This window comes from Platalea leucorodia, assembly GCF_965183815.1.
Source record: "Platalea leucorodia genome assembly, chromosome: 4".
Lineage (NCBI taxonomy): Eukaryota > Metazoa > Chordata > Aves > Pelecaniformes > Threskiornithidae > Platalea > Platalea leucorodia.
This window is the reverse complement of record NC_138826.1, coordinates 67,600,871-67,615,106: the sequence shown is the minus strand read 5'-3', so window position 1 is coordinate 67,615,106 and position 14,236 is coordinate 67,600,871. Positions and strand designations below refer to the sequence as shown.

General features: G+C 39.2%; 1 protein-coding gene across 1 annotated transcript in view; it reads right to left on the bottom strand.

The window, feature by feature from the left end:
• Positions 1-14,236, bottom strand: part of RFX4 (regulatory factor X4) — a gene marked incomplete at both ends in the record, with an annotated part of 98,195 nt that overhangs the window by 65,037 nt on the left and 18,922 nt on the right. The window contains 2 exons of the mRNA XM_082309277.1: positions 5,205-5,265; positions 13,424-13,510. Of these exons, the coding sequence (XP_082165403.1) occupies positions 5,205-5,265; positions 13,424-13,510 (148 nt within the window). The remainder of the gene's footprint in view (positions 1-5,204; positions 5,266-13,423; positions 13,511-14,236) is intronic.

Sequence of the window (14,236 nt, the reverse complement as noted above, 5' to 3'; positions counted from 1 at the left end):
CATTCTGGCTTCTGCTTGTCTACTAAATTTTCTCTGCTTTGTTCCTAAGTGCTCCTTCCAATTCACTTCCATAACGCTTACTTGCTTCATTTGGTTCATGCTTGCTATCAAAAAACATAGGCTGTGAGTTCTCAGGCAAGTAGAGATCAGCACAAAGGGCTATTGAGTTTTGACCATCCTCCAAAAGTCCTATTTTTAGGAAAAAATATACTAGTAATCTGTTATACCCTAAAAGCATCCTGCAGTAAACAAATATATGTACAACTACAAAACAACAAACATTCACTGAGGGGAAGCAGTTCTTTACAGGACTCTTTTCACTCCTGTCTAGCTGCAAAATTCCATACCTTGAGGAAGCAGATGTGCAAGTTATTTGCAAATACTCAAGAGTGTGCACAAAATCATATCTGTAAAAAGTTTTCTTGCTATTGCTTATGGGCAAAGTGAAAAAAGAGTTCTGAATACAATGCTGAACAAAATAGTGAAATAACATCCTCCTCTCCCTTGCAGAAACTATTATTATTCATTTACACATGCAAACACACAACTATAGAATTTTAAATTATGCATCAAATATATGAATAAGAATATGCTTCATCTTTAAAATCTGAAACCGGGCTCATTATAAATCTATAGATTAGAAGAAACATTCCTTTGAAATTACATTTTTATGACTGCTGATCCAAAGTTCAAGAGGTATTTATATGCACGCTTAACTTTAAACCAGAATTAATCTTGTCATCCATGGTGTGATTCATATGCATATAGATACATGTATGCTTGTCTGCCTTGCTGGTTAGGAGGACAAGGTAGGTGCAACTTTCTCTTAAACATATTAGAAAATTAATACATATTCTCAAAAAAATCAAGTTTTATGGTAAATAACCTCCTGTCATTTGATAGCTGTAGAACATCTTCCAAATACTTAGTTTCTCTCTTTCATTGCCTTTTTCAGGACCTACCTACCTTCCATTTCAGTTACCGTGATCATTCGTGACTGCAAACTATTTTAATAAGATATCCGGCTAGATGAATGGAATCAGTTTGTATGGGCAACATCTATTCTTCCTTGGTTTCTACAGAAATATCATCACGGCATCTTTCCTCAAATTCATAGCGCTTTAACAAAACCTCCTTTCAAAACCTGGAGAGTTCGTTTGTATACTATAGCTACTAATTGGAATGTCAGCTTCCGTGACCAAGACAGGACAGAAAGAAAAGCAGTTAATTATTTCTGTTCATATCTGATGAATTTTTCTCTTTTTCTCCTCTCTTTCACAGAGAGTCATTAGTCTGACACTGAACAATGCTCCATTATACCTGAACTTTTTTTTTAATGATCAAAAAACCCATCTTGCTCCACTTCTTTTATTTTCCTGTCTTTTATTTAACAACTTTATCATATTTTGAATTCAGCTTCATTCTACAGTACCATAGAAAGATAATGAACTCAATCTTCTACCTAACAAATCATTATCAGAAATAATATATATATAACATTTTAAATGTCCTAATAAAGCCATGTGAAATCCAGCAGTTCACAATGAGACCTTTTGTACCACTACAGTGTAGCAATAAAACCCCTAATCCTTCCACAGGAATGACAATTTTATCTGTCCCTATTACTGTTTCCCCATATACTTATATACTTCTAGATTGAATGAAATTATTCTATAGCAGAGTCAGGTCTCTAGTGTTGTTACAGACTTGTTTTTAGATACAAAGGCAACAGAACAACTGTGATGTTACCATTACTAATCACATAAAGGATTCTAGAGCAGATTAATTTTGATGCAGTATAATAATTTCCGTGAAACTACTAATCTGGGGAGAATCCATTACCTAGCAGTGCTTTACCTTCCTCTTTTTTACTTCTTTTTATGAATGTTGCAAAAAATAGAATAGTTTCATTGACTTTAGCTTCACGATACTGTTGTTATTTGGAGCACCTACACTGTAAGCCACTAAACTGCATGGAATTAGGCTGTCCGTGCTTTGAATAATTCTGTGTTTGGAGAAGTAGACATACACATGCACACACACACCCCAAAACTGAGGTAAAATAAAGTTTCACACTTACAGTTTGGTCAACCAGTTCAGTAATGAAATAATCATGAATGTTTCAGAGCCACATGTTTAGCAAGCTATAGCATTACAGATAATAATGAACACAGGCACATGAGATAAGCACAGGATACCAAGTATTGGTATATTCATGCTTTAACGGTTAAATTCAAGCTGGTGCAGTGTCCCCAGTTATGATGTATTTGGCAGTAATGCTACATTTACCAGGCCTTTCACTTCATTTTGTGTCATCTACAAAACAAAACAATAACATCATTCCTGTTTCCAGGAAAAGGATATTTAGCCAGGCTGACAGTCATCCAGACATGCTTCTGGCATCTTCAGCTACTTCTTCCTCCTCATCATTTGTACTGTTCAGGGTATTTTGCCTTTGGAGAGGTGTAAGCATTAAGGATAGATCCCCGTGGGACTGATGTTGTTCACTCTTTTCAGCAAGATGCCAGACAAGAAATAACTAATAAAGGTGATGGCAATGAACCATGTGAAAAAATGTACACATTTCCCTTATGTCTTGCTTCACTTTCCCTACTACTTTCCTCCTCCTCTTTTTCCTTGCTACTGAAGTTTCCTCTGTTTCTGTTCTCCAACACACTCTTGCCTTCATTAGCTATAAATGATAGTAGCACTAACAGTAAAAACACGACCAAAAACTTTAACTTGGCCGACACCAGACACTGCAGACAATTGTGGTGCTTCCATTTGCCAGAGCAAGGCAAGTTTGGTACTTTATCCTGAAGTCTGGTCAATAATTTACCCCACCACTTCCATCATCTTGGCCAGATTCAGGCCCAGAGATTCCACTAGGAGGGTAGGACACAGGCTTACCCAGGGCATATTCAGGTAAATTTAGTCTTCTGTCTTTCTTCACTGTGCAAAAACTTGGTCTGAGGCCTAAGCAGGCAAAACATGTGAAACATGTAAAGCTAAATCTACAGGAAGCGCTCAGAGCAGCATTTGTACAGTGCTGACCATGATAGTTTACTGACCCATGGGTTCCTAGTACAAATAACCTGATGCTAATGTGTCTGTTTTTGCAGAACAGTGGAAACTCGACACCTTCACACAAAGCAAGCTTCCTACTTTAGCACTTTGACCACAACTTTTCAGCTTGTAATTTTGTTTAGTGTATCAAATGCAGTAGCAGTTTCTCCAGGCAATACCAATTCAAAGCTGCAGGACCTAGGCTGAAAAGCATATGGAAACCACCAGAAAACTGTTCTATGGTATGGCTACTAAGCTGGGAAACTTTTACCTACAGGTCTATTAATAAATGAGCCAATCGCATAATTCAGTTTGACACCAGCTAAAGAAATTAAACCTGAAAACTTCTTTGTTTTCTGTTCCCTCATGTATTTTTGGGTGGAAAATTGCATGGAGGAAATTGCAGATGCTCCAAAAGACTCAAAGGGGAGAATATCTGACCTCCATAAATGTGTAAGAAACATAACAGACAGGTAGTAAGCCAGTACCCTAGCAAGGGGGAAGGGAAGATGTTGTAAGCAGCCTTTTCAGAATCAAAATTCTAGGATCTATTGCAAACACTGCTGAATGAGCATTAGCGTGCACACTGCATTCCAGCAGGGCTCAATATCCCAGGAGTTTAGGGATTTACTAACCTTTACGACCGAGGAAGCTTGAAAGTATTTGGCAAAAGACTGTTTACAGTATTTGCATGTTTTCTGTTGGGAACAGTATCGTTGGCATGTTCTAATTAACTCTGACTTGTTGGCTACTACGTTATTTGCTCCTGTGGAAAAGACTCTTAACTGACTCTACTGCAAAATAAACATTATTCTGAATTTGGGACTGGTGAGCCCTGCCTGCTATTTTATTTTAGCCAGAGAGTTCTTTGTTATCCTGTTTGAACTGTGTTGAAGTTGTTTGGGTGAATAACAGAAAATAATAAAATACATCTATGACATTTCACTATTATTTTAACAATTTTCTCTCTGTCTATAGTCACTCCCCTTCTTTATTCACTTTTCTTGAACTTCCAAAAAACAGCACTTTGGTGAAACAAATAGATACGAAGAAGCAACAGTTCAGAATGAAATGCCTCTATTTATATTTGCACATCTCAGTATTTGCACTGGAAGTGTCTGCAAGTTTCTTCAAGGCAGAACACTGAATACTTGCAGCAACCTATTCTCAATCAACCCACAGGTTTGTGTTTGTTTTTTTTTTTAAATCTAAAATTTAACTGATCAACTTTAAAGAGCAAATATAGATGAAATAATCTATAAACCTCTATGCACATTTCTAAGAATCACAGAATTTCACAGGCAGAGAAAAAGAGTAAAATTCACTGAATGAATTATTCTTTGCTGTTTGTTCGGTGAGATCTCCCAAGAGACTGACAGAAGCAGAAAAAAAATTTTGCTAACATTTTGCTAAAACCCCACATTTTTTGCCAATAATCTATCTTTTCATCCAGAAAACTATAAGAATTACTTACAGGTGAAGTAAATGCCTTTCTTTAAAGACTTGAAACAAGCTAAAGAGCCAAAACCACTGCTGTAAATCACAGTGAACTGCACTTGTTCATTTTTCATAGCGCAGTAGACTGACTCACAAACTTTCTTCTCCCCATCCTCTCTTTCTCTTTTCCTAATTATCCTTCCTTTTTTTCCCCTCACTGAATTTGCAAGGGGATTTTCGCAAATGAATCAAACCTCAAATTCTCTCTCTTCTTTTGTTGTCTTCTATGTTAAATTACAGGGATCTCATTTTCAGTAAAGCAGTCAGTAAAGGTGGGCTTCATCAGACACTGAAGCAAACATGAATCCTGAAAAAATCTCAGTACTAGTTTTCTTTTTGTAATAAATATAACAAGGATGGCAAACTACAAATCACCAGCTGGCAAAGTGGCAAACAAATACGCCAAGTAGATCTTCTAAACTGTATCAGAGGTTTCCTATGTTCAAACAAGTCCCGTAAGAGTAAGACATTTGTTGAGAAGTGCTGTACAGGATGCTAATGAGCAGATTAAACACATACAGTGAAAGTATCTTTAGAACTGTATAAGATGTCCAACACCTCTGTTCACTTCAGGTGGAAAAAGGACAAGAAAAAACACTAACAGGTTTCCTTGATTTTTTTTTTTTAAAAAGGCATCTTACCATTGCAGTGTAGCTGGAGTTGAGTGTGGTTTTGATGCTCTGTTATTTTCTTTTTCCTCATCTGTTAAGAAACAACAAAATACTATGTAATTTCAATAGGAATTGCTCAGGCATTTGTAAACTGGTAAGGAATTATCTGATCAAAAATGTTCTCAAGTGTCAAAGCTTTCCCAAAATATTTGCTAAATTGTGGAGATGTAAATAATGATGCTCCCTAAGCTAGCATCTATAGATACTGCTTAAGGCAATAAAGCTTGCAAACATCACTGATAGCAGGAGCAGAGTGGTGCATAGGAATAACAACATTGGAAAGGATGAGTTTATATGAAAAAAAAGCAACTTTTAGACCTCTAGCAAGATGTCAGAACACAAAACCATTTTCACCTGCTTTATGGGAAGAGTTGCCTTATCCGAGTTTTATACTCCATGAGGCATTTAACCTAATGGGGTTCATCCACTGTTGTGATCCTAACATATATATACTAGACGTTTACAAATTTACAAAGATTAATTCTGAGCAACAAAAACTGAAATTAAAAACATTCTATAATATACTTTATTCCTTTTCAGATAATTTTTCTGATAGTATTCCTCATTAACTGTTTCCAAGGTAACTCTCTGATTTGCTGACTTTCCAAAAATTTGAATAAAAGACGGATAAAGAAAAAGAGAATGAAAACAAAACTGGTTTAAAATACTGGATTTTTTCCAGTTCACATTAGTTCTTTGAAAAAATTTAAAAGTATGTCTAGAATAATTCCTATTAAATTGTGATTTCTGAAGCTTATAAAACATTCCTAAGTGAAAGCTGAGAGTGAATCACAATCAGCATCTCCAGAAAGGTATTCTTTGGGAAACACTGTTGTATCAAACACAGTTTGGTATTTTAATAAATTTGTCCCTGATAAAAGCATTAAGTGTAGAAGGCTTTGATACCTAAACAACGAGGTAAACCACTGTGCCTGTACACCGTGCTGCAAGTTTCGTTTCTTCATACAGTTAACTTCTAAAAGTTATTTAAATGAGCCTTTAGGATGCTGAATCTTAAGGGAGCTGGGCTATCTCCTCTGAACATCAGACCCCGTTGTGGAGGCCTTTTGTGCAGTCCCAAGAACCGGCACACACAAATAAAACCCCACTTTGGAAAAAACGCTGTCTTCAGCCCTCGTGCCACAATATTTCTTCCATTACATATAGGGCAAGTTGTGTTAACCGAACATCCTTTAGCCTGTGGGGCCGGTCCCCTGAACGTCAGGAAAATCCAGATTTACAGTTACCCGCAGACACTGCGAGCAGCCCCTCTTCTGCATCTGCATGACAATAGGCCTCTAATTATTGGACCGCACACTCCTTCCCTGCCTTTCAGGGGCCCGCTTTTATTCAGCGCATAGGACCAACATACACATTTCAAATCACTTTTAAATTGTGTTTTTCATTTGTTTTTCCTAAACAAACGGTCGGCATGCAACAAACCTTCGGCACACAGGGCTTGAATGCTGAGCGGCCGCGGCTGCCGCCGGCTGCTGACGCTCGACAGCAGCCCCCGGCCTCACCGGCAGCGGGACAAACGCCTTCCCCGTAGTGGGAGGCAGAGCCGTGCAGCACGGATTTAAACCACTGGGTGGATAAAATAGTCAGGGCCGTCCCCTCTCCCAACACCGACTGTTTTGCCCTTACCCTTAACCGACAGCATGGACACCCTAAGAGCATGCCTGACTCCAGCCTTCCCTGGGGAGGATGGGGCGGCCGTGTCTGCCCTGCTCTGAGGTGGGAAGAGTCTTCTGGCTTGGGATTCACAGTTTTCCAGGCGACAGGACGAGGGAGCCCGGCTCGGAGGTGGGAGAGCGCCTTCTGGGAGGGCAAGTGAGCCCCTGCAGGGCAGGCCCTGTGGTTGCCCTGGAGGGGCAAGAGGCAGGTGGCCTCACCAGAGCCCGGTCCAGTCCTGCGTCCTGCTGTGGCTTCCCCACCGTCCTGGCCAGGGCTGAGGGGGAGTTATGGCTCCCCAGGCTCGGGGCACAGAGGGTGCTGCAGCTTCCTTCACCCACGAGCAGGCTGGCCTAGCCTGCCAAGGCCCCGCGGGTGCCCAGCAGCCGGTGGCCTCCCAACCATTCCTGAAGTAAAAGTGAAAGGGGACTGGTTATAAACGGCCCGTCTCAGCAAAGTGTTGCAGGGGGTACAGTGCTGGCTGGGGCAGGGAGCTTCCCCTGCTTTAGTTATGAAAATTACAGCTGGCAGCCATGGGGGTGCGCAGGCCTCGCCAAGAGGGACCCATAACACAGGGCGCTGCGGCGCCTTTCTACCGACGGCAGGGATTCAGGCCTTTGCTGTTGCGGGGAGGGAGACGCCACAGCGAGGTGCAACCACCAAAGCTGCTGCCTTTACGTATCGGCAGCACGTGGGGGACCAGTCCTCCTCCTGTGCCGCACCGTCTTCTTGTTCAAATTAAGGTTATTGCTTCCCAGGCGAAAGTCATCCATTTTCTTAATCAGTATTTTCTATGTCAGTGTCAAAGCCTACCATCCACTGGTCTAAGTTCAGTATACAGTTGGTTTCTACCTTGCTGGAAATTGCGAGGGGGATGCAAATTGGAAAGGCTGAAAGTCACTGATTATCTTTCTTGATTTAAGGGTGCTAGTGTTCAAAGGTCTGTTACTAGATGGCTTTCACCTGTGCTAACTAGACCTAATTTTCCCCTGGATATGTGGCACTATCAGACATCCAGCCAATATCTAAATTATACAATATCGGAGTCTTTACATCCCTTCCATCCCTATCCCAGCTGTTTTTCACTCACATTAAGAGTGAGCACCTGTGAGCAGGTGCTTTACCTAACCTGCCCTCAGACACACTACATGCCAGCTGTACTCAGCTCCTCCCATGTAAGGATTTGTTTTAACAACACAAACTAACAATGAGATCACAGACTGCAATTTAAATCTCCCTTCTCAGGTATGTCTGCTTCCTGGTGATCCTTCAAGATTCTTCACCATCACCCACTAACTGTCCCTTGAAACCAAGAAGGAGAATGATGGACTTCGAACTTATTAAAAAAATTCTTTAAGCACCATTTTCCATCAAAATATTACCCATTGAACAATTGGATTTTCAACAAAACTACTTTTTTCACAGAGTTAGTGCTTGTCTCCCCCAAAATCAAGTCTCTACAACAAAACTGAACTTTTGTTTGTTTGTTTGTTTTTGCCAACAGACCAGCTGTCAGCCAAAATGGTTCTTATTTTCACCAGGTGTTGGCCAAAATATTTATTTTCAGAAGACTTTCACTTTTTTATTAAATAGATAGAAAGAATTGGACATGGAATAGGAATGGAGAGGACATAGAAATACAAAGTTTCAGTATCACTTATACAAGCACTTTCTTTTACCTTGTATAGTTTAACAATATAATCTCATCAGATAATTAACTAGCAGAAAATAATAAATATCCCTATTCTTTATATTTTAGTTGGTAGCAGGGCACTTAAAGGCTTCCCTACTGAGCAGGGAACGTTTTGTGTACCTCTTGACGCAGGTTTGATCCCGGATCTCTTTGTACAGCATGAAAGAGGTAAGGAATGCTGTTTGCCCTTACTTTTTGGCCTGTCATTTTATCAGTTCCCATCAGAGCAACACTGTAGATTAAAATGAACCCATACCTTTTAAAATTCAATACTTTTAAAATCCAATCTATTTTGTAAAGAAAGGAAATAAAGACACTGAAAAGAAGCCTTGCTTCAAGGCACTGTCAAAAAACAGAGCTGGCAATTCTTCTGTGACAAATGCAAAAGGACTTTAAGTCATGAGGAAAACCCTGCTCCTGATGCACAGCTGCAGGTGTTCACACACATGGCAGCTGAACAGCACCTCAGGGAGAAACGTTCGCTAATGTGTTCACTCCACTGCCAGTAGGAGGACTACCAGCATTCCAAGGAAAGGTATCTTCAAGATACCTGATTAGGTGGGAAACCTGGTACTCATCCCAAGCTGAAAGCAGATAATAGCTTAGACAGTTGCAAGTAAAACTCTCAGCATGGAAGAGGCCTGCAAAGATATTCAAACCTGGGATCATCAACGTACTAGAAAAATAATATTTCTTGGCTCCCAGAGATATCAGAGAATCTTTTTCTTCCCAAACTCTAAGGAAGTTTCTTTGCTAACAGCTCCGTCCTTCTCCTTTCAAAATTCTGTTTCAAAGCCACCAGAGTAGAGGTCTGTTTGTACCTTGTGCATATGCTTGTGGCTTTCCCTGAACACTCAGTAGTATCCTCTAACTCTGCCGTCTGGTTTTAGGTCCAGCTCAAGGGGTTTCTTACTTCTTAGAGCAAGACACGGAGACAATAGGAGCTATGCTCAGCACCTCTTTAAGCATGCTGCCTTAAGTGGAACATCCACAAAGTGAAGACCCTCCATGAGTACACCTTTTTCTAAAATGTTGATGTTAGTCTGTTTGTCATAACTAAAGTGGAGTTAAATCTCTGCTTTCCACTGTGGACATAATACAAGAGTCCTGTACCTTCCAGTGCTGCCTCTGTGTGTCTCAGAGAACCTCTGAGGAGCTAGTATGTTATGAGTAGCTTTATATGGATAAAATCCTTCCTTTAGTTCAGGTAGTTCCACACATTTCAGAGAAATAGCCTCTTCCTCTGTAGCCCCTGCAGTCCAGGTTCTGACTGTTCTCAGAAGTGATTTGCCCTTAGCTAAAATTAAGTGATAATAAGAAGCTACCTTTTCTCTTACTTACATGTAGCCATAAATAAGATTCAGGCTCATTAGCATGTATTTCCTGCTTTTAAAATAGTGGGATTTTTTAAAACCCTCCGAGAATCATGGGAGCATATTTCTAATTGAGTAGGTATGATTGAAAAAAGAAAGAATTTTCCCCAAGGAAAATTTCAATGAAATCAAGTAGCTCTTTTTTAAACATTTTTTTCGATGGAAGAATAAGAGGTTTAGTTCAAACATGATAAGAAACTATTGGATAAATCTTCCATTTCAGCCAGTTTGAATATGGATTTTGAACACTGCTTTTGAAGTGCAAAAAGTAGTCTGAATCTTTTATCTCATATGAACCATCTACACATTCACATTTCTAAACATGCAAAAAAATTTGGACAAGCAACCCTTCCACTTCATCATGTAATGTCGTGACTCCTTCCCCAGGGAACTGAAATTAAAACTTTCATAATCCTTCAGTTGTATTCTTCCAGAACCCAATTTCTATTTGGAGAATCTGGCTCAATATGAAGTACACAGAAAATGTTCGGGGCAGGGGTGGGGGGGGCAGGGCCGGTTTCAGTTATTAGATATGAAGTTGTACCATTCCCTTTTCCTGGGGATCTTTTGACTAACATGTAGAGTGTGGAAGCGGTGGAAGGAAAAATGTTTAAAAAACTGGAAACTGAAATAAAAATTACCTAGAATTTTTATATTAGAGTGTAAAAGCTATGTTTGGGGAGAGGTCATAAAAGACTCCAAGAAGGTAAGAAGTGCCCCAAGAAGCATCACGGCCATGGGAATCCACAGCTGTGAGTCACTGCTTCCCTTCACAACGTAACGCAGGTTCAAGAGGCCTGGAGGTGTCTGGATGAGAACAGAAGATTGCAAAGGACCCCTGCAGCCTGTGACCTGAAGTATGGTTCTGTAGCATACTTCAACTATAGAAAAGGAGACCAGCAAAACTATTACTCTTGTCCAAAAACCCTATGAACTCTAAAAACATCCAGGAAAAAATAGTCACAAGAGCAAGCATGATACTGAGTAAGGACATTTGCAGTTCACAGTGCAAATTCTCAAAGTCTTCACTGGATGCAAGGCCAAAAAAAAAAAACAAACCCACAACACGAAAGCCACATTTTCTCTGGTAGAGTCTAGCCAACAGCTACCTAATGCATTTAGAGACAAAAAACTAAGTAGTCAAGATAAAGATGGATGATGCCTTCTTTTGGCTGCAGATGAAAACTGGACCTCCATTGACAACAGCAACTTGACCATCGTTCTGAAGAATTCAAATAGGGTTACACAGGTTTTCTCAAAACATTTTGCCTCCTGCTTTTTGTAAATGTATGACAGAAGCTGGACAAAGAGTGACACAACGGTTCAGAAATTTCTTGGTTGGTGTGTGGGCACTGTTAGAAAAATGTTAGAATGAACTCAAGGGCTGGAAAGGAGCACACAGTACAATGATTTCTAAGGTGAAGCTTCTAGTTTGTTCTGGATTTCACATATTTTTCTTTCCTACTTCCTCTTCACCGTCTCCCCCACCCCTCACCCCCCAAAACAAGGATGACTTTTCAGGTGGATTAGTTCTCTTATCTGCACTGCAGAAATGCTGGCATCTGTGCAAAGGAAGCATCTGGAAGAACTGGCTATTAAGAGGGAAGCAAGATGAAATCAGCTCTCACTCTCATTTGGGTTTCCATTACATACTGCGACAATGTCTTCTGCACACAAATTGTGTGATAAATTCATTTATATATTTGTTTTATCAGTTCTAAGTTTGCCGCCTTTCATTATCATCGCTCGGCCTTTAATTCCAGTACCAGAAAACAGAATGAACAACGACTGTATCTTCTCAGTGCCATTGTCTGAAATATCTGCTCTTGCTAACCCACGCAGGTCCATTTCTTACTGTCCCTAGGTATGTGGAAGTTTTCTCATGCTCATATTTAAACTGAAAGAACATGTAACAAACTACCGCTAGTTTTGCCACAACCTGTTTAGGGTAACAGATCTAGAACAGAACATAGAAGGAGACCTATAATTATGGTATTATATTTTTTTTAATATAGCTAGTGGTGCTAAATAATTACCTTGACAATACTGTCTTGAACTGTGAGTCTAAGGAAATGCTCATTAAAATCAATAGGGTTGAATCCTGAATTCTGAACCTATTAAGAGTCTGAAGTCACATCTCATTCATTACAGATTCTTTCCATCACTTTCTCAGTAGCATCAGAGTGAAATGAATTTCATCTCACAGTCTCTTAAAATGCAAATTAACAATCAGATGCTTTTTGGTTTTCACTACAATTTTATTTTTAAAGACAAACTAATTTCTAATGCCTTAATTTTTAAAACCCCAAAACCCCAAACCTGTCCAAATTTTATTGTCTGTCTTTAAGGATTCTTATCCACTGTCCCTAGCTTGGAAGTCATGAATAAATACCATGTTTCTAACACCTCCTTTCTGCTTCAGAAGAGATATTGCCTCAGAAGAGAACCCTGGACAAATAAGAATAGGGCCCCAATATAGCAAATTCTGCGATCCACTAAAACACTGTGTTGCAAGGCATGTAAAATGGGGGACATCAAAATAAAGTAGTTCTCTGAAAATGCAAAAAAAAGTAAAAGGGACATTCAGCAATTAAGAAGTAATTAAAAATATATTTCCTAAACTTATGTGCTTGAATATTATAAAAATGTGAGTCTTTCTGAATTAAGGAGTTCAGTCTGCATTAATATCCTGTAATATGAACTAACATGAAATACAGAGAGGACAACTAATGTGAGGAGTATTTTGCTTTAGGCAAATTAAGTAGAACAGAAATTGCATAAACAGGGAAAACTAAATGGTAAACTAAAAATTGTCTTACAATTTTAAAAAGAAACAACTAGGTTATTTTAAGGTACTTTGGGGTCTTTTTAATTACCTGCTGTTTTTAAAAATCAAGATCTAAAGTCACCATAACTAGAAGAGATAAGAAAAAATAGCTATTTTAAAATCAGCTAGATTTATCATTGTTCCCTTTCTATGACTAAAAAGGAAGCAATATCATTATTTAATATGCGATTTTTTTTAATCTGATGATTGTTGAATTCTTAAAATAAAGATTTTTACATGTGTGATTTGATATAGTAGTATTGTAAAACAGCACAATTTTTCCTGTATTTTAACCGCATGGTGTTCGCCAGTGAAAAGCAAAACAGATGGTTTTACTCATGAGCTAACACTAACAGCACATTTTAGAGGTCATCCAACCTTTACTCAGTGACACACAAATTCTTCTGGTTGTTTTAACTAATAGATAGTATTATTTCCTTTTAAATAATGCAAAACAGCAAATATTTCAGAAAAAAATTAATAAAACTATTGGATGTGGCAAGTGAGTTGACTCTTCAAACTACAGAGCACTAAAAATACCACCAAGATGTAGCAACATATAGAAGGAAATTAGCACTTGGGTACATTCACACTCATTTTAAATAAACGACAAGTTACTTACTTTCATCGTTAGAAACATTCCCCAGAGAGGTGTGACTGGAATAACGTTTGTTTTCACTTTCATTGAGACATCGTTCAATCCAACTCTCTGCAAAAGAACAAAGATGCTCTTTTTTTGTGTTTGTCTTTGCATAAAAAATAAACTTCCAACATATAAAACTAAATGACGCACCGGTTTTCAACAGATGGTGTTCTGTAGCATGTCTGCTAAAACATGCTCAATCTGAGGTTTTTTAGCAAGAAAATCCTTTCTTGCTTTCAAACTTAGCTGCTGCTTTTTAGTTTCATTTTTTGTTTGTTTGTTTTTTAAACGACAGAGGCTGAAACACTTCCATGCACCTAACAGAGCTCCTCAGGATATTCTCTCCCCTCCCCATCACATGATACACTAAAAATGTGGGCAACTGAAACACATAAATTGCATTAATTTCCAAGTCTTAGTCTGGCAAAGACTTATGAACTCGAGTATTTCCACTGGTTTTGAAAGAACGCTTCATGTGTGTAAAATCAATCATTCATGTGAATTTTTGTGCCGGCGGGGCTCAGACTGTGCTCCCTGCAGCCCAGTCCTACGACCCCATTCACCCTGGTGGAGTCCCAGGCCCTACCGAGATCTTTTCCCGCGCCGGTACGAGTCCAACGTAGCGAGTCGGCAGCCGCTGAGCTACTCGAACCTTTGTCACTCCACGATGGGTACTCAACCACTCCTGTCTTCCCTCTTTCTCACTTCCAATTTATTCCTGCCAGTCAGATGAGGTACAGCATTACGTTGATTTGACTCTGCTGTTCCTCTTTCCCGAAGCTACAACATACA